The sequence below is a fragment of the Prunus avium genome, chromosome 6, assembly GCF_965620075.1.
Source record: "Prunus avium chromosome 6, drPruAviu1.hap1.1, whole genome shotgun sequence".
Taxonomy (NCBI): Eukaryota; Viridiplantae; Streptophyta; class Magnoliopsida; order Rosales; family Rosaceae; genus Prunus; species Prunus avium.
In genome coordinates, this window is record NC_142289.1 from 2262161 (window position 1) to 2283462 (window position 21302).

Consider the following 21302-nt stretch of genomic DNA (forward strand, 5'->3'; position numbering starts at 1 on the left):
TAATAATATAATAATAATAATAATAATTCATCGCTCTGATTAGAGAGCAGTAGTTGAAAGCCATAACTGAAGTTTGCTGTTGAAAGCCACATAATTTGAACCAATGTTTCATACTGACCTGACAAACTCAAATCTCAGCTGTGAAAATTATATAATTACAGTTCTTCGTCTTTTTTCTCAACAGACAAAATAGGAATACATTAATTTGATCCTACTCAAAATGTTGAGAAGCTAATTTTCTATACGGGCTTTTTATCAAGTAAAATGCTGCCAACAATATAAATACACACTCAAAAGAGGACTTTCATGGGCCCTCTTTATGAAACTACTTCACACAAGCCAAGCCAAAGGTGAAAACAAAAAACAAAATGTATATGTCACAGTTGGAGCTTCAAATTCCACTTATTTGCAGACATTTTTGAAAACTCTGCACAACAGAGGACATAGGGGGTCGTTTGTGTGGATAATCCTCTGTGCACATCATCCCCACATCACGCATTTGAATGCTGCATTGCTCAAGCTCCTCTAAAGCACCATGTGTCCCTTCCAGGTATGCATCCTGCTTCAGTGCGGTGTCAACAACATCCAAAATCTTCCAAGACTTGTTGCATTGACAGTTTGACGTTTTGTTCCCTGGGCCCCCATCATTTAATCTGGTAGTCAATAGCTTTGGCCCTTGGTAACAATAATTCATCGCTGTTTACAGAGCATTTGTTGAAAGCCATAACTGAGGCTTCTTTTGCAAGCCACATAATTATTTGAATAAATGTTTCATGCTGAGTCACCTGATAAACCCAAATCTCCAGCAATTCACAAAGAAGAAATATCAGACATATTTTTTCAGATTTAAAGTTCTCCAACCAACCCAATACACCTACTAACCACCCTTGTTCATCAGAAACCCTTCAATACACCCAAAATAGCAAAAGCGAACTTCACAATGCAAATATAAAATGGCAGCAGGGCTACAGGGGACCATCTTGGCAATCAATTCTTTCTGAGTTGCAATGTAAAAGATAACCATTCATTATACCTTATGCTACTAGTGTTCTCTTTCGTTCAGTCTACAAAGCGAAAGGGAAAACCCAGTTTTGTACCAGCTTCTTTAAAATTTATCCTGCCGGGGTGAAAAATATGCCGGATAAGAAATCATAATCCCGCATGCAAAAGTTCAACAGTTGAACTTCTCTTAAGATAATATTAACACAGAAAATTTGTATAATAAAGGAATGACAAACCTAAATCATTCTTCATTTTCCTCCAGAAATACAACCTTCATGGTTTTGGCAAGTCTGTAATAAAGAATTGGCTCTTATCTCTTTTCATGATCACCTAAATAGTAGAGTATAAACCTCTAATTTGGTACATATCCTTCATCTGTCATAAGTCTATACAGTTCTGCCAGAACTCCATAAATGATCTCTGCTTGTGGATGCATTCTATCCCCAACAACAAAGCTCTGAACTTTGTTTTCAATCTCAATCCAACTAATACCTGTTTCTTTTGCGACCCCCATTTCCTTCATCCCCTTAATGGTCCTTGCTCTCTCTTTCCACCTTCCTTCAGAAGAATATATATTCGCTAGCAAAACATATGGTGCCGGGGTCTCAGGTGCTGCCAAAAGCAACTGATCTGCAGCATATTTACCAATCTCTGAATCACCATGAATGCTACAAGCACCAAGCAATGCTTGCCAAACAAGTATACCCGGATTCTCAGGTAGTCCCTCAATGAAATTTTTGGCCTCAGTGAGAAGTCCTGCACGACCTAACATGTCAACGACACAAGCATAGTGTTCTGGTCTTGGACTCATCCCAGGGTCCTCATTCATGGAGTTCAAAAATTCCATGCCCCTTTCAACGAAGCCAACATGGCTACAAGCATGAAGTAGAGACAAAAATGTAACATCTGTTGGTTGTACACCATCCATTTTCATCTCTTCATATAATTGTAATGCTTTGGAGCCATCTCCATGACGGGCAAAAGCTGCAATCATGGAATTCCACGAAATTGAGTTCCTCTGAGGCATCCTACTGAACACTTTGACCGAATCCTCCAACTCTCCACACTTGGAGTACATATTTATAAGCCCATTGCAGACAAAAGAGTTATGACCAAAACTTTTTTTGACAATTAAAGAGTGGAGTTGCTTCCCTAGACCTAAAGAAGTATCAACACCAAACACACCAAGAACAGCTGAAACCATGTTTGGGTCGATTTCAATTCCTGCTTTCATCATTTTCGCAAATATTTGGATCGCTTCACTCTCAAACCCATTTTGTGCAAATCCCACAAGGATGACAGTCATGGAAATCTCATCAAGTTCTTCAGTGGATTCAAATATTCGCCATGCATCTTCCACGCTGCCACACTTCGAATACATGTCCATTAGTGCACTCTCAATGCACAAGTCTGATTGAATTCCCAGTTTCCATGCAAGTCCATGAATTTGACGCCCTACACTTATTGCCTGCAAACCAGAACATGCAATGAGTGACGCCAAATAAGTCAACGAATTTGGATCCACCACTCCACTACGCATCTCCAAAAACAATTCCAAACTTTCCACGTATAATTCATTTTGTGCGAGCCCCGAAATCATTGCCGTCCATGTAATCACGTTCTTCTCAAACATCTCTTCGAAAACCCGCCTTCCTGAACCGAAACACACACATTTACAATATGATGTGATCAAAGCATTCCCCACTGCAGTTTCCCGCTCAAATCCATTCAAAACCACCAAACCATGCATCATCTTATTCAAGTGACAAAACTCAGGCCCATCAAAAGCTGCTAAAATCGAAGTCAAAGTTGCTCTATCAAATCGATAAAAATCCGATCCACTCATTTGCTTAAAGTAGCCAAACCCAACATCAAACTCCCCGTTCCTTAAAAACCCAGATATCATTGTATTCCACGAAACTGTATCTTTCATGCCCATATTGTCAAACAGCTTAACAGCATAAGAAAATTGACCGCATTTGAAATACACTGAGAGCAGAGAATTCCAAACAACAACGACATTACGATAATCATCTTGACTCTCAGGGTAAAATAATTCAGGGTTCTTAATGATAGAGGCATGGAGGGAAGAGCCCAAGGGAAAGTTTCCTTCTTTTCCACAAAGAGAGAGAAGCAGGCTTATGTCCACATGGTTGAGGATCAATCTTGAGGTTGTTTCTGCAGAGGGGTTTTGGTGAACCTTGGCTTTGAAAGGAGAGATTAGAGACGAAGCACAAGAGGACAAGTAGTGAGAGTTGAGGTTCTGAAACTGAAAGACCCATCTGGATTTCATCCATGAAATTGGGGACACGGAGACCAGCTGCAATTCTCTCAGTCTCTTCAGATTTTCGCTTTCATGTTTCAGGCACAAAACACAATAGCGCAGACTAAACGGTGACTCTATTGGACCCAAACTTTTTAGGCTCATCAAATATAAGCCCAAAAATTGGGAACATGCAGTCCATTTGGGACCGCTTGGCTTGGGCTGCCTGCTGCATTGGTTAGTGCACACTTGAGACATTCTCCCTCTTTCCTGCGGTACTTTTTTTACCTCCATTGATAAGAAAATAAGGGAGAAATAATGTGCAACACAAGATGATGTGAAACTCAAAAAAGAGACAATTCTCAGTTTGTATCTTTGTTTTATTCCTACCATCATTTGAGGAGGTTGATGTACCATGTTCGAGTACAAGCACATTGGGATAATGTTTTAAAAGTTGGACCTTGTTTCCTAACATTGGTCTTTGCTTGAGGAGCAAGATCTGTTGTGTATAATTCAACTATTACAACGAGCAAAGAAAAAAAAATCTTTAACCAACTCAACGGACTGTATGGACACCATGGTAATTCCATCCATCAAGAGTAACTCGGGGGGTGACACCAGGAGGGACCTCAAAAGAGATCTTGATGGGCATAGCTTCACCTGGCACCAGCGAAAAATAGTTGTCTGAATAATGAACAGGAAGAATTCTTGTGTCTTCTCCTTCCTTATGGTCTGTCTTCAATCCATGAACTGAAAAATGAAGGAAGAAAGCAACGCCTGTGTCGTTGCCGTTGATTTCAGCAACCCTCAAACCATCATTCTCCTTTGTGAAATGTCTGGATATTTTCCGAAACCAACCAACTTCAAGCTCTTTGTCTGCTCCGTCATGTGTAGATTCCACCGATGCTACATCAAAATCACCATCACCTTGTTTAGTAGTGAAATTGTTTTGATAGGTTAAACTTTTCGGCACTGGTTTCTTAGATTTGTTCTGGATGCGCATATGCATTTCATAGGTGGTTCCTTTGATGGAAACCTGGGATGTAACCTTTAATGGAACTGTTTTCTTCCTGTACGGTTCTAACAGCTTGTAATCTCCACCAGACAGATGCAACCAGTAAAAGTTCCTGGATATAATGCGATAATCTGACATGTGATACAGCTTGAGAAGAAGAAAGTACACTGGCCTTGGGTTTTTAGATTTAGGATATTTCATCTCAGCAATTGGTACTGTTCTTTTTGGCGGCATGGACACCTTTTCATGAGCTATGTAGTATGGGCATGTTCCTTCTAGATCCCACACCGAGGCTTCTATAGCGACATCAGATAGTTCCTCTGATGTAGTGTTGACAACCTGTTCAAGGCATGAAGAGAAAATGACGGCAAGTTTCAAACCATGTTTATATGCTATTATGTTCCACTTAGATATGGATTCCTTCTGTGAGGACTTTTCTTTTTTTCTTTCTTTCTTTACAGGTAAATTTTCCACTAATTTCGGTATGTTAAGAAGAAATCAGAGCATATTTGTGCGTCGCCAATTATTAGTCTGATTATGATTTTGTTATAGAGCTTACCTCTATGACATATGTAGCCAAGTTAAGCTGGACATGGATTGGCTCCGCTGCGCATCGACAGCCATAGAAACCTGCTGTTTGGTCTAGAAAATGGTTGTAAAGTTGACCTCTAAGACCTGGCCAAGGATTCTGTGTTTTCCAAATCAAAACACCAGTGTATTTACTCCACATACGGGAAGTCCAACCCTCTAATAGAGCTTTATACTGAATGTAGTTAGCTAGTTGAGCCTGAAATGATGTAAAGTCAAATAGTCATAACATAGATAGTGTCCAAATGCACCCTGAATAATAAAAATACTATTTTACCTTCAAGCAAAAATCATCAAGATCCTTTGGCGACCCATAAAGCAAAATCTGGTCATGAACCTTGCCTGGTTTTGAATAAGGGATGTATTTATAGTGTACCCACATGCCGTTTGGAACTTCTTCATAATCATTGGAAACCTTCTTAAACAAAGGAATCTGCCATGCTTCTGGAGGCATTGTAGATCTGATGGTAGCTGAAACAGGCATACCTACAGAACCAACTTCAGGATTGAACCCATATTTGTAAAAGTCATCTTTAAAGAAGTCTTCGGGATTTTGAATTTCATAAGGGCCATCAGTGAAGTCCCCCTTTCCATTTGCAAATCCATCCCACAAGGACCCTTGGATGTAAATGCGTGTACCATCAAGATATTGGCTTGGATCCTCCGACCCTGCGGAAAAATCTTTAACAATCTTGCCACTCTCATTTGATGAGCTTTCAAAATATGGATGGAGCCTGAGGTCATGTTTCAAAGCTGCGTTGATGTCATATGGAGGAATTTGTTTACTTCCGCCCACCCAAAGGGCAAGACTTGGATGGTTCCTTAGAAGCTTGACAGTATCTCTTGCGCATAGCAAGAAAAGATCATGGTCCAGTGGACCCATTTGGATTTGATACTGGGACACCTCATCCGTTGACATCTCCAGTAATCCAAAATTCTTGTCAGACCTACAAAATTTAAATCAGCAGCAGTATGGATCAGATTCACCCAACTAATTCCATGGCCAATAAATTTTAAACCCTATGCTCTCAAGATTTAGCAGCTAAACCCTAAACCCTTTGTTCTACTGCCCTCCTTCCCCAATAAAACCTAGCTAAACATGCAGAGAGAGAGAGAGAGAGAGAGAGAGAGAGAGAGGCATAGCTTACCAACAGGCCATAAATATCACAGTAATGATAAAATTCTGGCCTCTCGGCCACTCCCCCTCCCCAACAACGGAGCATGTTAAGATTCATATCTGCGTGAAACTTGATGTCTGTTCAGTAACGCTCTTTTGAAAGTCGTAGGAGGCCATCTGACACTGTCCAATTACCACCACGAATAAAAATAGGCTGACCATTGACCTTGAACAACCTGAAGCGCAGAATGTACAGGTAACACAACATACACACCAGAAAAAGAGTTAGCATGTTGAAAAACTGCACATAACACAATAAACAAACACACACACACACACACACACACACACACACATATATATATATATATTATATAATTTAAAGTATACATAAATAGAATACCTCCCACCGGTGGTAGTATCAATGTGGTTATCAATTTTGCGGAATCCAAATAATTGGCTCCACAAATCAGATTCTCCGTATCCCTTTACATCGACAGTAATATCAACATTGTACAAGGATTGCTTTCCCATACCATTAGGCCACCATAAATTGGGCTTGTAGAAGAAGAGCTGTCAAGTTATACTATTTAGAACACAAGTATTGAATGTTGAATGCAAGATAAACAGATAGTCCAAAAGGGATACTAGAAATTTACTTTGTTCTATTAAGATAATAAAAATGCATCATATGTTCTTTCACGGACCTCAGGAAATGTATATTTCACCCGTGATCCAGCAGGTATTGACAGATGTTGAGTGTGAAGATGCTCTACTAAACAAACGTTTCCTTCAAGTTCTGTTGTGACTTGGATATTCAAAGAACACTCGGCAACCCAGGTACTTCTATTTTCCAACTCAGTTGTAGCATGAAGATATACCCTCTTGTAATTGTCAAAAAACGATGAAACCAAATGGGGATCAATTATTTTAACTGGCTGCAACAAAATGGTAATGAGTCAAAAATTGAACTTATACAAATAAATAACTAATATTTGACTGAAAATTGGTATCTGAAGATAATAAAAAATGCATGACCAAATACATTAGCAGTGCAGAATAACACGAAGGAAATTCTGACTGAAAGGGAAGCAAATTCACCCCTGTTACAGAAATTGACACCTCATCCCATATGCCAGTGCTTCTATCCCTGTAACAGTATATAAGCGAATTACAACAGAAATCTCTTGTGTACTGAAAATATCTATATAAAAATATCTGAAGATTCTGCAAGGGCAGGCAAGCAAATAGATCTGACAAGAAGTTTCTAGATCAAACTATTAGCCAATACACGAGAGGATGCATACAAATCATTTCCTTTATCACCATGGACTTTCAATACAGTGCATTGATTTTTCCTCCTAAACAGTAAAGGAGAGCCCTTGAACCATTTTAGCTGGAAAGAGGTGGAAAAAATTTCCTCGACAAACAAAAAGTATGCTGAAACGTTTTCTGGCATCCCAAATTAGAAAGAAGATGAAAGGGATATCATGATCACAAAATACTAAAGAAAACACTCTACAATCTTAATATGGTAAAACACAGTCACCTTATAGGGCAAATCCAATCCCAACCCTCCACATATTGTGCAGCTACATCTTTCCCGATCTGAAATGAAAATTAGATACAGTAAGGCACTTGCCTCAATTTAATAATGAACTCTTTTCAAGTCACCATTGCTCTTGCATGAGACCCAGTATCTGAATGTAATTCTGAAATTGGTAATTAGTAGAAGGATAAAACTTTGAGCAAAAATCTAAAAGAAACAGCATGTAATCAAATAGGTTTTATGGATATGGAAGTGTACCTCATGATCGCCACCTTGCCCACCCTCAGGAGGAATAGTCCCGGGATTATCTGGCGAGTAAACACGAACAGCAAGCAAATTTCGACCATCAGGATGCGCTATATCAGTGACATCAAGAGAATGCCTTCGAAACATCCCTCTTGGCAGGTCTTTTTTGTGCCCATTTAAATATACCTCTGCGTAGTAATCGATTGCGCGGAAATTCAGATCCAGGAACTGTGTGCTGGACTGGAAAAAGGGTGAAGCAAATTTAGAGGAAAACTAAAGTGAGAGCAATCTTACAAATCTTTCTTAAATTGCATTTATCATTTAAGTCGGATATGGCTTACCAGTTTACACCGAAAAGTTGTGAAGAGCCAGAAAGTGTAGTACTGCCTCCCGGATTCAGTAATATCTATGATGTAATCGTTTTGCAGTTCATAGAAAGGATCGGGTACATCTTTGCCCTTCACCAAGGTTGCCATAACACTGTCAATTAAAACATCTATGATCATTGATAGCCAAGTTTTGATTCAAGAAGTAGATTTGTTTCATCAGTTGGTTGCTTCAATCAAGATGGAGTTAGATGAATTAGCAACAATAACCAAAAATTATGCTCTACAGACACTAGAATGCTAGAAATGAATCTAGTCAGAATTCCTGAAGCATCTTTGTATTTGTAATTAATGTTGAAATACAGGGTTCTCATCTCAGCAAAAAATAGTGATACAGTAGAGAGGAAACTTAAGGCTTAGAAATTGAAGTTAACCTAAACGCAGCCAGAACCCAAAAAATGAAAACTCAAAACTTGAATCAGATTAACCCACATTTACTGAAACTCAAAGAAGTGTTTTATTATGTCAATGTATATGTACGCGATGGAGAGAGAGAGAGAGAGAGAGAGAGAGAGAGAGAGAGAGAGAGAGAGAGAGATTACGTTCCGGGGACGACGGCCTCCATCCAAGGAAGGGCGGGGGAGGGAGGGTGGGTGGTGGTGAGCTGGGTGCCACTAACCGTGACCTCCCTGTCTCTCGTCCCGATCCAACCCGAGTCCAGCCTCGTCTTCCCTATCGCCGCCATTGAAGCCTAGCTCTCTCTCTCTCTCTCTCTCTCTCTCTCTCTCTCTCTACAGTCCCAGTCAGCCAAAGTCACAGTCTCACTCACCAGATCTCTCTCATTTTAAAAGTGTGTACTTTGAACGCGGGCTGCTGCTGACAGAGACAGCCGACAAAGATGACAGGAAAGATGGCATTATTTATATATTGATTTTTGCCGCGCATCACACCCACAGTGCACAAAACGATGTCGTATGCTCCATCATTTATTTGACAATATTTCGAGGACCGTGATTCATCATATGTTATCTGTTTTGACATGATATAGAGTTTTTTTTTTCATAACTATTTGTTGCGATAAATTATAATTAGAGTTTTATTTGATGACTATTTAAGTGCTCTATGGAGTCCCATTAAATCCTTATAGTTCCTCTTCTTCGTTGTGTATAATTCAACTATTACAAGCAGCAAAGACAAAGCAGAACAAGTTTTTAAACCAGCTCCATCAATTGACTGTATGGACACCATGGTAATTCCATCCGTCAAGAGTAACTCGTGGGGTGACACCAGGAGGGACCTCAAAAGAGATCTTGATGGGCATAGCTTCACCCGGCACCAGCGAAAAATAGTTGTCCGAATAATGAACAGGAAGAATTCTTGTGTCTTCTCCTTCCTTATGGCCATTCTTCAATCCATGAACTGAAAAATGCAGGAAGAAAGCCACGCCTATGTCACTGCCATTGATCTCAGCAACCCTCAAACCATCACTCTCCTTTGTGAAATGTCTGGATATTTTCTGAAACCAACTAGCTTCATGTTTTTTGTCTGCTCCATCATGTGTAGAGTGCACCGTGGCTACATTGAAATCACCATCACCTTGTTTAGTAGCAAAATCGTTTCGATAGGTTCGGCTTTTTGGCTCTGGTTTCTTAGATGTGTTCTCCACAAGCATATGCATTTCGTTGGTGGTTCCCTTTATGAAAACCTGGGATATAATCTTGAGTGGTACTGTTTTCTTCCTGTATGGTTCTAACAGCTTGTAATCCCCACCAGACAGATGCAACCAGTAAAAGTTCCTGGATATAATGCGATCGTCTGACATGCGATACAGTTTGAGAAGAAGAAAGTAAACTGGCTTTGGGTTTTTAGATTTTGGATATTTCATCTCAGCAATTGGCACTGTTCTTTTTGGTCGCACCAAAAGCTTTTCGTGAACTTTGTAGTATGGGCATGTTCCTTCTAGATCCCACACTGAGGCTTCTATAGCGATGTCAGATAGTTCCTCTGATGTAGTGTTGACAACCTGTTCAAGGCAGGAAGAGACAATGACAGCAAATCTCAAACCATGTCTCTAATGTAAACTCCGTAAATAGCCGAGTAACCTCTAAGAAATATGTAACCAAGTTACCTCTAAAAGATATGTAGCCAAGTTAAGCTGGACATGGATTGGCTCCGCAGCACAGCGACAGCCATAGAAACCTGCTGTTTGGTCTAGAAGATGATCGTAAAACTGACCTCTAAGACCTGTCCAAGGATTCTGTGTTTTCCAAATCAAAACACCAGTGTATTTAGTCCACATTCGAGAAGTCCAACCCTCCAGTAGAGCTCTATACTGAATGTAGTTAACAAGTTGAGCCTGAGATGATTTAAAGTAAGTCCAATAGTTAAAACAGAGATAGATCCAATGTGCACCCTGAATAACCAAAAGATTAGTTTACCTTCAAGCAAAAATCATTGAGATCCTTTGGGGACCCGTAAAGTAAAATCTGGTCATGAACCTTGCCTGGTTTTGAATAGGGGATGTATTTATGGTATTCCCAGATGGGGTTTGGGACTTCTTGATAATAATTGGAAACTTTCTTAAACAAAGGAATCTGCCATCCTTCTGGAGGCATTGTAGCTCTGATGGTAGCTGAAACAGGCATACCTACAGAACCAACTTCAGGATTGAACCCATATTTGTAAAAGTCATCTTTAAAGAAGTCTTCGGGATTTTGAATTTCGTAAGGGCCATCAGTGAAGTCCCCCTTTCCATTTGCAAACCCATCCCACATGGATCCTTGGATGTAAATGCGTGCACCATCAAGATATTGGCTTGGATCCCTCAACAATGGGGGAGAATCTTCAACAAACTTGCCACCTTTATTTAATGAGCTTTCAAAATGTGGATGGAGCCTGAGGTCTTGTTTCAGAGCTTTATTGATGTCATCTGGTGGAATTTGCTCATTTCCACCCACCCAGAGGGCAAGACTAGGATGGTTCCTGAGAAGCTTGACAGTATCTCTTGCACATAGCAAGAAAAGATCATGGTCCAGTGGACCATTGGGATTTGATACAGGGACACCTCGTCCATCGACATCTCCTGTAATCCAAAATTCTTGCCAGACCTACAAAATTTAAATCCGAGGCAGAGCAGTATAGATCAGATTCACCCAACTAATTCCATGGCCATGAGATTTCAAACCTAATGCATTCAAGTTTACTTATCCCTCCTTCCCCAATAAAACCTGACAAAACATGCACATGTTAAAGCAAGAGCAGGCATGACTTACCAACAACCCATAAATGTCACAGTAATGATAAAATTCTGGCCTCTCAGCCAGTCCACCACCCCAACAACGGATCATGTTAAAATTCATATCTGCATGAAACTTGATGTCTGTACTGTAACGCTTCTTTGAAAGTCGTAGGAGGCCATCTGATAATATCCAATTACCACCACGAATAAAAATAGGCTGACCATTGACCTTGAACAACCTTGAGAGGAGAATGCACAAGTTAAAAGTTAAACAGACTCTCAATTTTGTTAAACAGAATCTACATTAAACTTTATGTAATTACCATACCTTCCTCCAGTGGTATTATCAATGTGGCTCTCAATTTTGCGGAATCCAAATAATTGGCTCCACAAATCAGACTCTCCATATCCCTTTACATCAACAGTAATAGAAACTTCGTACAAGGATTGCTTTCCCATACCATTTGGCCACCATAAATTGGGCTTGTAGAAAAAGAGCTGCCAAATAAATTTGATTTAGTACTGAACACAAGTATTGAAAGCTAAACCTAATAAATGTAAAGAATTGAATATCAAGATAAAAAGATTCTCCAAAGGGCTTCTAGAAAAGTATTGTTTTCTGCTAAAATAATTAAAATGCATACTATGTTCTGTCACGAACCTCAGGAAACGTATATTGCACCCGTGATCCAGCAGGGATTGACAAATGTTGAGTCTGAAGATGCTCTACTAAACAAAAATTTCTTTCAAGATCTGTTGTTACTTGAATATTCAATGAACACTCAGCAACCCAGGTGCTCTTATTTTCCAACTCAGTTGTAGCATGCAAATATGCCCTCTTGTAATTGTCATAAAATGATGAAACCAAGTGGGGATCAATTACTTTTACTGGCTGCACCAAATGGGAAAGAGTGAAAAAACAAAAGAACTTATTATAGACCACAAAGGCCATACTTACACAGTGCAAGAAGTCAACAACTTTTCATTGAGCCTCAACACAAATCAAATGATCAGCCCATATAAAGGTAAATCTATTTCCTTTCCCAACAAGATGAAAATCAGCATATCACTATAGAGACAGTATCACAAGGAAAATTCTATGACAGGAAGTGAAGCATTAAGACTAAACTCACCCCTGTTACAGAAATTGACACCTCATCCCATATGCCAGTGTTTCTATCCCTGTATCAATATACAAGTTAATTACATTGGAAATCCTTTTTACACTGATAATAAAAGATGACACATCCTCTGGCATCCCATTTTAGAAAGAAGATGAAAAGCATATCATTGGTTTGTGATCACAACATGCTAAAGAAAACACTCTGCAATCTCAATAGTAAAACATAATCACCTTATAGGACACATCCAATCCCAACCCTCCACATACTGAGTAGCTACATCTTTCCCGATCTGAAATAAAATTTGAAAATTAATAGTTATATTAATCTCAGTTTGCTCATTGCATACACTTGATAATTAACTCTTTGGAAGCCATCATTGGTCTTGCATAAAATCCAGCATCTTAATGTAGAATGATAAAAGACTCATGGATATAGATATGTACCTCATGATCACCGCCTTGCCCACCCTCAGGAGGAATACTCCCTGGATGATCTGGAGGGTAAACAAGAACAGCAAGCAAGTTTTGACCATCAGGATGCACTATATCAGTGACATCAAGAGAATGCCTTCGAAACATCCCTTTTGGCAGGACTTTTTTGTGCCCATTTAAATATACCTCTGCAGAATAATTGATTGCACGAAAATTCAGATCCAGGTGCTGAGTACCTGACTGGAAAAGGGTCATGTATTTAGAGGAAAGTATCCAAGCTAAAATATCAAGGAAAACAAAAATTAAAATCGAGGATAATCTTACAAATCTTGCCATAAAGAAAGAACATGTTATCATTAAAATGAATCACTTACCAGCTTACACTGAAAGGTTGTAAAGAACCAGAATGTATAGTACTCCCTCCCGGAATCAGCAATATCTATGATTGACTCGTTTTCCAACCCATAGAACGGATCGGGTACAACTTTGTTCTTCACCAAGGTTGCCAAAACACTGTGAACTAAATCATGATTAGCCCTGAGCCCTGATAGTTTTTAGTAAAATTATGATTCAAGTTGGAGGCGTTTGAATCAATTCCAAATTGTTAGTGGAACAAGTTGAACATAATTCTACCAATGAGTTTCATATTTCTTAGCACATTTTGATGTCATGCAAACACTGAAATGAACTTGAGCCCAGAACTTGAATCAAATTAAACCACATTTACTTAATCACATTGAAATTAATGTGTGTGTGTGTGTGTGTGAGAGAGAGAGAGAGAGAGAGAGAGAGAGAGAGAGAGAGAGAGATTACGTTCCGGGAACAACGGCCTCCATCCAAGGGGAGGTGGAGCCAACGGAGGGAGGTTGAGTGGTGGTGAGCTGGGTCCCACTGAGATGGACCTCCGTGGACCTCGCGGCGAGCCACCCCGAGTCCAGCGTCGTTTTCCCTATCGCCGCCATTAAACCCTAGTTTCAGTCAATTTAGCTGTCACTCTCACTCTCAAAAGTCAGAAATGAAGAGGAGACTTCATCACTCATCCTAGTTTTTTCTCAATTATCAGTGTGCATATGAGTTCGTGAGTGTGGGGCAGAGGCTCAGACTCAGACCGACAAAGATGATCATCCCCTTTCTTATCTTTTACGGCTGAGATTTCTATGTGATACAGATCCGTGATAAAGTAATATTTTTTCACAACTACCTTTTGATTTTACCGCGCATCACCAGTCTTACAACGCCGTTTTCTTCCGTGTAGGATTAATAGTTTTTCATGTATTTAACGATGTGCAAACAACTCACTGATGTAGTGATTTAGAGTAATTATTCTTCAAGAAAAGATTCTGGGCTTGAGTTATAATATTCGTGTAGTGTGTGTGAGTTCGTATAATTTGTGTGAATTTAGTATATTATCACCCTTCTTAATAAAAAAGGGTTCTTAAAAAATAAAAATAAAAACCTCACAATAAGAAAGGTTCTCAACAAAAAAGAAAAAAAATACAATACCACAAGGGTCAATAAAAATATAGTCTTTTGTTTCATTACTCTATCTATTGTTTTTTTTTATATATATATACAAACGATCATTTAAAGTAGTTTAATATATGAAGAACATAATCAAACTCAAATGCAAGGGTTTTGACCAACCAGCCTAACTTTTTCAATTGTTAATTACACCAATTTAACTCAATAATGTGAATTTATGCGAGCTAGGTTCATGCTGGTGTTACTTTATTATCTTTTAATGGAGGAAACCTACCCCAATATGAAGAAATCAAGGTTTTTACCTGTATTTGGTATAGTTTGTATAGCTGTAAATTACTTGCCTTTGTTAAATTCTACTTGTGTTCATTATCCTCACAACCAAAGCTTCTAATATTGGATCAACACAACACGTGCCTAAATTGCACATTTTTGGTTGGACCATTTTTCTTTTAAATCTCGTTAAATTGCATCATGGCTTCCTAGTCCTATTGTTGTACCCATAATACTTCTTTTTTCCCATAACTTGTTTTTCTTTCTTTTATTTTTCCCCCTTTCCCATAAGGATATAGTTGAATTCAGGGAGACAAGATAAAGATATGACCGGGTTACATGGCCATGTGATGTGCTTAGTTGCTCCAAACTAAGCAACAAAATCATTGAAAATCAAGACCCAAGCTTTCTCAATCTCATCTTCTTCGTGTTTTCTTTTTTCTTTTTCCATTTGGTTTGACATATTCAAAGTCTTTTTGGCCCCAGATTGAGAAGTAAATTTATCCTTATATGATATCTCAGCCAAATTTGAAGCTCTGAAACTTTGTTTGAAATGATACATTGGCATGTTAAATTAATGTTAAGCTGACAAAAACTTTATCTTATTTTGCGTTTGTTGTAATATATTATTGGTTCAGTAGACCATTAATTATTATTTTTACGTAAGTTATCAAGCTGGTAAGATTTGAAATCGTCCAACCGATGATATTAACGGTCAGGATTTTGTTGTCCGTACCGTACGTCGGCAAACTACAAGCCATGAGGTCATGGAAAGCTGGAAGAGAAATACTTAAGGAGTATAGCCGCGCGGCTATACTATTATTCGAGAATCTGAAACACTGTTTGCGCCTTCTTCGTCACATTTGCCCTTAAAAAGCGCGCCCATTTTCCCATTTGTCAATTTTTCTGTTACTTCAATTGAACCTTTAAAAATGAAAAAAAAAAAAAAAAAAAGGGGAACACCAAACAGACACCAAGCAAAGCAAAGGAAGCAACGAGTGAGAAGCGCTTAACAAACTTTCCCACCTATTTTCCCGAGAGAATTCCCTTTTCCCGCGATCATATTCATTTTCCCGAGAAAATCATCGCATCAAAAGATTCAAACCCCCGGAAAAATGGAATCTTTACCTGCTCCTCAGCGTCGCCTCCACGCCATTCATTCCCACCTCCTCCCTCCCTCAACCGACCATCCTCCTCACTCTCATCTTCACGCTAACCTCACCACCGGTGAGTTTGCTCACGGTACATACTCATCTCTCTCTCTCTCTCTCTCTCTCTCTCTCTCTCTCTCTCTCTCTCTCTCTATATATATATATATATATATATATATATATATATATATATATATATATGAAGCTGTGGTCTTGTGTTGGGTCTTAAGCAGGGCAGGGCTACAGTGTGGTGCTCCCAGAGAAGTTGCACACAGGGAAGTGGGATGTGCATAGGTATATATATGCTTTTCTTTCTTCTTTTTTTGTAGATTTTAGCTACCTTAAATTGTTGCTGTAATTATTCGGTTTGCTTTTGTTATTGATTTGCTGCAGATCTGCACGTTCGCCTTTCAAGCTCGTCAGTCGATTTGCTGATCATCCTCAAATTGGGACTTTGCATGATAACTTTGTGTCAGCCTTCTTACTTTCTTACTTTCTTGCTTGGTTGAATAAATTGAGTTAATTAATCCCCTGTTCTTATTTTTTAGTTATTTATTAATTATTATATTTTGGAAGAATTACAATTGTTTAATTGTTTGGTCGAAATTTCTGAGAAATGCAGACGTTCAGTTGAAGTTTTTAGAGATTACAAATTCTTAGGTACACGAAATCGGGTGGATGGAACTGTTGGAGAGTAAGTTGGTTTGTGTTGTGCTCTCTAATTGTGCGTAATTTCAATTCCTTCTCCAAAGTAGTAGTCTTTATGATTGAAGGTACAAATGGATGACATATGGAGAAGCAGCCACAGCTCGGGAAGCAATAGGTTCTGGCCTACGCTTTCACGGGTTAGAAAAAGTAAATCAAAATCCATTACACAAGTCATATGCTCTGCTTTGATGATAGACTATATTTGCCAAAATTTGATGGCATCATCTTGGCTTGGACAGGGAGCTTGTGTTGGACTTTATTTCATAAACAGGCCAGAGTGGCTGATTGTGGATTATGCTTGCTCCGCATATTCTTTTATCTCAGTTCCTTTATATGATACTCTTGGTATGTATGTATACCTGTAATTGCTCAAATGAATGGTTCCGAGTTTGTAAACTCTGTTTTAACAGATTTTTGGTCTATGAGCAGGCCCGGATGCAGTTAAGTACGCCGTGAATCATGCTGGTGTACAGGCAGTCTTTTGTGCCCCACGGACTCTAAGCACTGTGAGTTTTGATATTTGCTTCTTCAGCTGTGATTTTGCAATTTTGCAATAAATGATGCCTGCAAGGAATGCCATAGGCTGGTGCATCATTCAAAGATGTATTATTTCTTACTTTTAATGTTTTCTTCAAAATATTCTGCAACGTTCCATTTCTGTTGTTAACAATTTGAAAATGGGAAATCCAGTTTGTATCTGAATTCTGCTTTTCATAATATGCTAATTTATGCTTTACAAATTTGCTTTACATCTTATAAGCCTCTCCTGATTCTTGCAGATGTTAACTTTCGTATCTGAGATTCCGTCTGTACAACTTATAGTGGTATGTACTCTTGAAATCTTATTATCTTATTATCTTATTCTTGTCTAAGTTGAAAACGAACGAATGCATATTTTCCAGTTTTCTAATCCTTTTTCCCCTTGAAATCCATAAATGTAGGTTGTGGGAGGGATGGATGAACACTTGCCTTCGCTTCCATCTACATCTAGAGTGAAGCTTATATCATATTTAAAGCTCATCAGTCAGGTAAATTTTCGACTTAAACCTATCCTGATAATTTTTTTCAGTTATTTGTAAATTTATATTCCAAGTATATTCTTATCTTCCGAACAGAGAAAAACATATTCTTTAGAATTTTGTTTTGCTAATTGTATGCTTATATCTTGGTGTAGCATTAATGTTTGTTTATAAAACATGTATGTTTCTTCACCTTACAATGATTCTCTTTTAGGGCCGCAGTAATCTGCAGCCTTTTTGCCCTCCTAAGCCCGAAGATGTTGCAACCATTTGCTACACAAGTGGTACGACTGGAACACCAAAGGTAGAGCTTGCTTTTTTATGCAACTATGCTCAGTTTCTGCTGGAAAAGCTCATTCTATATTGTTATGGTGAAGTACATTATGGACCTCGTTACTTGTTTTAATCGTGTTTCTCTACCCCCTCCTTCCCCTAAAAAAGGGAGTTGTATTGACCCATGGAAACTTTATTGCAAACGCTGCTGGATTCTGTCATGCAGTCACATTCTATCCCTCGGATATGTGAGTACATTATATATAAATTATTAGTTGTCAGATAATGTTTCATATAGTGTTTAAATACATTTTATTTTCCACAGTTACATATCCTACCTTCCTTTGGCACACATCTATGAACGAACTAATCAAATTATATCAGTGTACTACGGTGTTGCTATTGGTTTCTACCAGGGGGTATGTGACTCTTCTGAGTATCATAGTTTTAGTATCTCCTGGAGTCTCTGAGGCCATTCAAGCATTACGTACAGCTCTGTCCTTAATTGCAGGACAATCTGAAATTGATGGATGACCTGGTTGCACTGAGACCTACATTATTTTGTAGTGTGCCTCGGTTGTACAACAGAATATATGCCGGGTAATCATAGTTGGCTGCAGCTTAAAAGTATTGTTTATTATTGTTCATGTGGTCTCCATGTCATATCTAATTCAGTCCATCACAGAATTGCAAATTCTGTTAAAACATCTGGGACTCTAAGGGAGAGACTATTTCAAACTGCCTACAGTTCCAAGAAGCAATCCATAATGAGTGGTAATATACACTAATAACTTCACCTTCTCATAGGCTATTACTTAAGTCATGCTGTTGTTAAATTTCTCTATGTTAAACATTTATTTCAGGTTCGAATGGATCACCAATATGGGACAGATTGGTGTTCAACAAAATAAAGGAAAAGCTTGGAGGACGAGTTCGTTTTATGGGATCCGGTGCTTCACCCTTGTCCCCTGATGTCATGGACTTCCTTAGAGTGTAAGTTGGGTATCTTATATAGTGCAATTTAATAATTTTTTCATTTTTTTTTTCAAGTGTTAAGACCAATGAAATTTTTGCCGCATATGTAACCAAAATCGCAGGTGCTTTGGCTGTCAAGTAATTGAAGGATATGGTATGACAGAGACTTCTTGTGCCATGAGTATGATGGATGAGGGTGACAACTTATCTGGCCACGTCGGGTCCCCTAATCCCGCCTGTGGTGAGTTTATCAGACTTATCATACACGAATGTATATAAGAATTTGCTGTTAGATAGCATATTATCTGATTCAAAGTGTCACATTTCAGATTCTTCTATGTATTCCACCCTCTCTCAGTAGCCTTGCCTTTTTTCTTTTTCAGAAATAAAACTGGTGGATGTCCCTGAAATGAATTACACCTCTGAGGATCAGCCCCATCCTCGTGGAGAAATCTGTGTCAGGGGTCCAATTGTCTTTCAAGGCTACTACAAAGACGAAATCCAGACGTACAGAACTTGCATCTATTATTATGATCACAGATACAAAATTTAGCACAAGTGAGTCTACCTGACTGTGCAGTTGATTGAACAGGAAAGAAGTCATTGATGACGACGGCTGGCTGCATACTGGAGACATTGGTTTGTGGTTACCTGGAGGCCAGCTTAAGATCATTGATAGGTGAGATCCTATCTTACACATAATTATAGTTCAAAATTATTGAATGTAAAAAGAACATATCATTCAGAAACTAAACTCTTTTGACAGGAAAAAGAACATATTTAAGTTGGCACAGGGGGAGTATATAGCACCAGAGAAGGTTGAGAATGTCTACGCCAAGTGCGAATTTGTTGCTCAAAGTTTTGTATATGGTGAGGAGATTGAGTTTTCTTTGCATATAAAACATCCCAGCAGCCATGCTTTACTTGCTGATTTGCTCATTTTATGCTACTTCTAGGTGACAGCTTCAACTCCTGTCTAGTAGCTATAGTTGTAGTGGATCCAGATGTACTGAGAGCGTGGGCTGCATCTGCAGGCATAAAGGTTTGGTTTCTTTTTAACCCTCCTAGGTTCATTTCCATTGTCTTTTGGTTCATGCAGGCATGACGCTTGCTCGATACGTTTATCCTTTCGATGAAAACAGAATTTTTGTTGTTGTTTTTTGGGCGACTCTTATTGCATTCGATGCAGTATGAAGATCTCACACAACTGTGCAATGATCCAAGAGCAAGGACTGCTGTTTTGGCTAGCATGGATGCCCTTGGAAAGGAGGCTCAGGTAAATCTGTCTCAAGCCATACTGCCTGAAATAATAATCTTCAGGTTGCAAGGACTCTTGTAGCTTATTTTTAGTGTTTCATTTACAACTGCAGTTGAGAGGTTTTGAATTTGCAAAAGCTGTAACTTTGGTTCTTGAACCATTCACATTGGAAAATGGCCTCCTCACTCCAACCTTCAAGGTAAGCTTCTATTTTACTTGTCTTGGAAATCGAAAACGATGAGGGAAATATGGGTTGAAATTTACATATCCTAGTATCACTGTATTGACTTGAAACGCTTTCTAGATCAAGAGGCCTCAAGCTAAGGAACACTTTGCTAAAGCAATATCAACCATGTATTCTGAGCTATCTGATGCTGTACCGGCAAAACTGTGAGGATCCGAAAGACATGGAAGCAGGATGAGAAAAATAACATCCTTTTCCTTAGCCAAGAAACGAAAAGAAAAAGTGATAACCATCCTTTTTAATGAATTGTCGTAGACACGTCGAAACCGTCTTTTGATCGGATGATGAGGTTTTCATTGTTATTATTTATGTGAAAAGAAAAAAAAAACTATAGAAACTTTTGATTCTTTATAGCCCATGCTGGGGCCAAACTTACCCTTCTACTTCAGAAACAATGGAATCATATGGCCTCAATTCAATTCCTGCATTCTTCAAGTGATCCATCACCTCTGCGCTCACTTTAGTATCTACAAATAACTTCGCTTTATCAGTCTCCACAATCCAATATGCATCCATCACTGCCTCTCTGCAAAACAAAATTTAGCACATCATTTGGATTTACACAAAAGCATGAATATTTATGAATAATTTTGAATTACAATTTTATATTTGGTTAAAGAATCAAGAATATATGAGAATAGCTGATAAACGGGGTTAACATGCATCTTTGACAAAAAAAAACCAACCCACAGATAGGTTCAGAGGTATAACTATTGATTCCAGCGATTAGAATCTTCATGTCATAGTGGGGCCATAGATTTCTTCGTAGTTATTTTATTTTATTTTATTTGTCAAAATTAGAAAAGGGGAGGGGGAGGAGAAATATTTTTATGTTCAAGTACACCAATTGTCTGGCAGTGGCAGAGCTAGGATTCTTAGCATGGAGGGGCCAAAATTTCAAAGTCACTTCCACATAGGTTTTTCATCTTCAATTGAGAGGGTCAACACAAATCTAATTGCAGTAATTGTATTGCTATATCATATATTTTATAACATATTACAATAGATTGAAAATGATAGCTC

General features: G+C 38.6%; 3 protein-coding genes and 1 pseudogene across 6 annotated transcripts; 1 reads left to right on the forward strand and 3 right to left on the reverse strand.

Annotated features, from left to right (window-relative positions):
• Nucleotides 1-103: 103 nt before the first annotated feature.
• LOC110759660 (Tetratricopeptide repeat (TPR)-like superfamily protein) lies at nucleotides 104-3700 on the reverse strand. The gene is made up of 2 exons (XM_088255770.1): nucleotides 1239-3700; nucleotides 104-1117 (listed from the first exon to the last, which is right to left on the reverse strand). Exon 1 carries the CDS (start codon nucleotides 3698-3700, stop codon nucleotides 1355-1357), a length of 2346 nt encoding a protein of 781 aa, XP_088111896.1. The 3' UTR covers nucleotides 104-1117; nucleotides 1239-1354.
• LOC110759658 (mannosylglycoprotein endo-beta-mannosidase-like) lies at nucleotides 3604-9020 on the reverse strand (annotated as a pseudogene). The gene is made up of 11 exons (XR_015836821.1): nucleotides 8709-9020; nucleotides 8122-8260; nucleotides 7793-8020; nucleotides 7535-7593; nucleotides 7087-7135; nucleotides 6693-6923; nucleotides 6389-6558; nucleotides 6017-6221; nucleotides 5146-5815; nucleotides 4840-5067; nucleotides 3604-4619 (listed from the first exon to the last, which is right to left on the reverse strand). The product of XR_015836821.1 is annotated as a mannosylglycoprotein endo-beta-mannosidase-like (transcript).
• Nucleotides 9021-9222: 202 nt separating this feature from the next.
• Nucleotides 9223-14047, reverse strand: LOC110759657 (mannosylglycoprotein endo-beta-mannosidase). The gene is made up of 11 exons (XM_021961746.2): nucleotides 13713-14047; nucleotides 13274-13412; nucleotides 12912-13139; nucleotides 12699-12757; nucleotides 12478-12526; nucleotides 12006-12236; nucleotides 11673-11842; nucleotides 11379-11583; nucleotides 10545-11213; nucleotides 10235-10462; nucleotides 9223-10129 (listed from the first exon to the last, which is right to left on the reverse strand). Exons 1-11 carry the CDS (start codon nucleotides 13859-13861, stop codon nucleotides 9332-9334), a joined length of 2925 nt encoding a protein of 974 aa, XP_021817438.1. The 5' UTR covers nucleotides 13862-14047; the 3' UTR covers nucleotides 9223-9331.
• Nucleotides 14048-15574: 1527 nt separating this feature from the next.
• On the forward strand, nucleotides 15575-21186 carry LACS7 (long-chain acyl-CoA synthetase 7). 3 transcript variants are annotated; one of them, XM_088255672.1, is made up of 23 exons: nucleotides 15575-15893; nucleotides 16036-16096; nucleotides 16196-16273; nucleotides 16425-16496; nucleotides 16576-16657; nucleotides 16750-16855; nucleotides 16940-17016; nucleotides 17290-17334; nucleotides 17452-17538; nucleotides 17744-17833; nucleotides 17971-18050; nucleotides 18128-18221; nucleotides 18314-18402; nucleotides 18488-18576; nucleotides 18666-18795; nucleotides 18900-19018; nucleotides 19161-19284; nucleotides 19370-19456; nucleotides 19544-19647; nucleotides 19734-19819; nucleotides 19967-20053; nucleotides 20148-20234; nucleotides 21138-21186. In XM_088255672.1, exons 1-23 carry the CDS (start codon nucleotides 15767-15769, stop codon nucleotides 21147-21149), a joined length of 2013 nt encoding a protein of 670 aa, XP_088111798.1. In that variant the 5' UTR covers nucleotides 15575-15766; the 3' UTR covers nucleotides 21150-21186. The 3 variants fall into 3 exon arrangements, with proteins under 3 accessions (XP_088111798.1, XP_088111797.1, XP_088111796.1); XM_088255671.1 differs by lacking the exon at nucleotides 21138-21186 and adding an exon at nucleotides 20340-20706 and having other exon boundaries at nucleotides 15576-15878; XM_088255670.1 differs by lacking the exon at nucleotides 21138-21186 and adding an exon at nucleotides 20340-20706 and having other exon boundaries at nucleotides 15577-15893.
• The last annotated feature ends 116 nt before the right edge of the window (nucleotides 21187-21302 follow it).

What these genes read in the sequence shown, in the direction of transcription:
- LOC110759660 (XM_088255770.1), bottom strand. Translation starts at nt 3,700, where the DNA reads ATGTGCTTGTACTCGAACATGGTACATCAACCTCCTCAAATGATGGTA.
- LOC110759657 (XM_021961746.2), bottom strand. Translation starts at nt 13,861, where the DNA reads ATGGCGGCGATAGGGAAAACGACGCTGGACTCGGGGTGGCTCGCCGCG. An exon ending in CAACCTTTCAGTGTAAGCTG is followed by an intron (nt 13,140 to 13,273) that starts GTAAGTGATTCA and finishes ACCCTTTTCCAG; the next exon opens with TCAGGTACTCAGCACCTGGA. An exon ending in TGGCTACATATCTTTTAGAG is followed by an intron (nt 10,130 to 10,234) that starts GTAACTTGGTTA and finishes TGCCTTGAACAG; the next exon opens with GTTGTCAACACTACATCAGA.
- LACS7 (XM_088255670.1), top strand. Translation starts at nt 15,767, where the DNA reads ATGGAATCTTTACCTGCTCCTCAGCGTCGCCTCCACGCCATTCATTCC. An exon ending in ACTTTGCATGATAACTTTGT is followed by an intron (nt 16,274 to 16,424) that starts GTCAGCCTTCTT and finishes TGAGAAATGCAG; the next exon opens with ACGTTCAGTTGAAGTTTTTA. An exon ending in GCTTTCACGGGTTAGAAAAA is followed by an intron (nt 16,658 to 16,749) that starts GTAAATCAAAAT and finishes TGGCTTGGACAG; the next exon opens with GGAGCTTGTGTTGGACTTTA.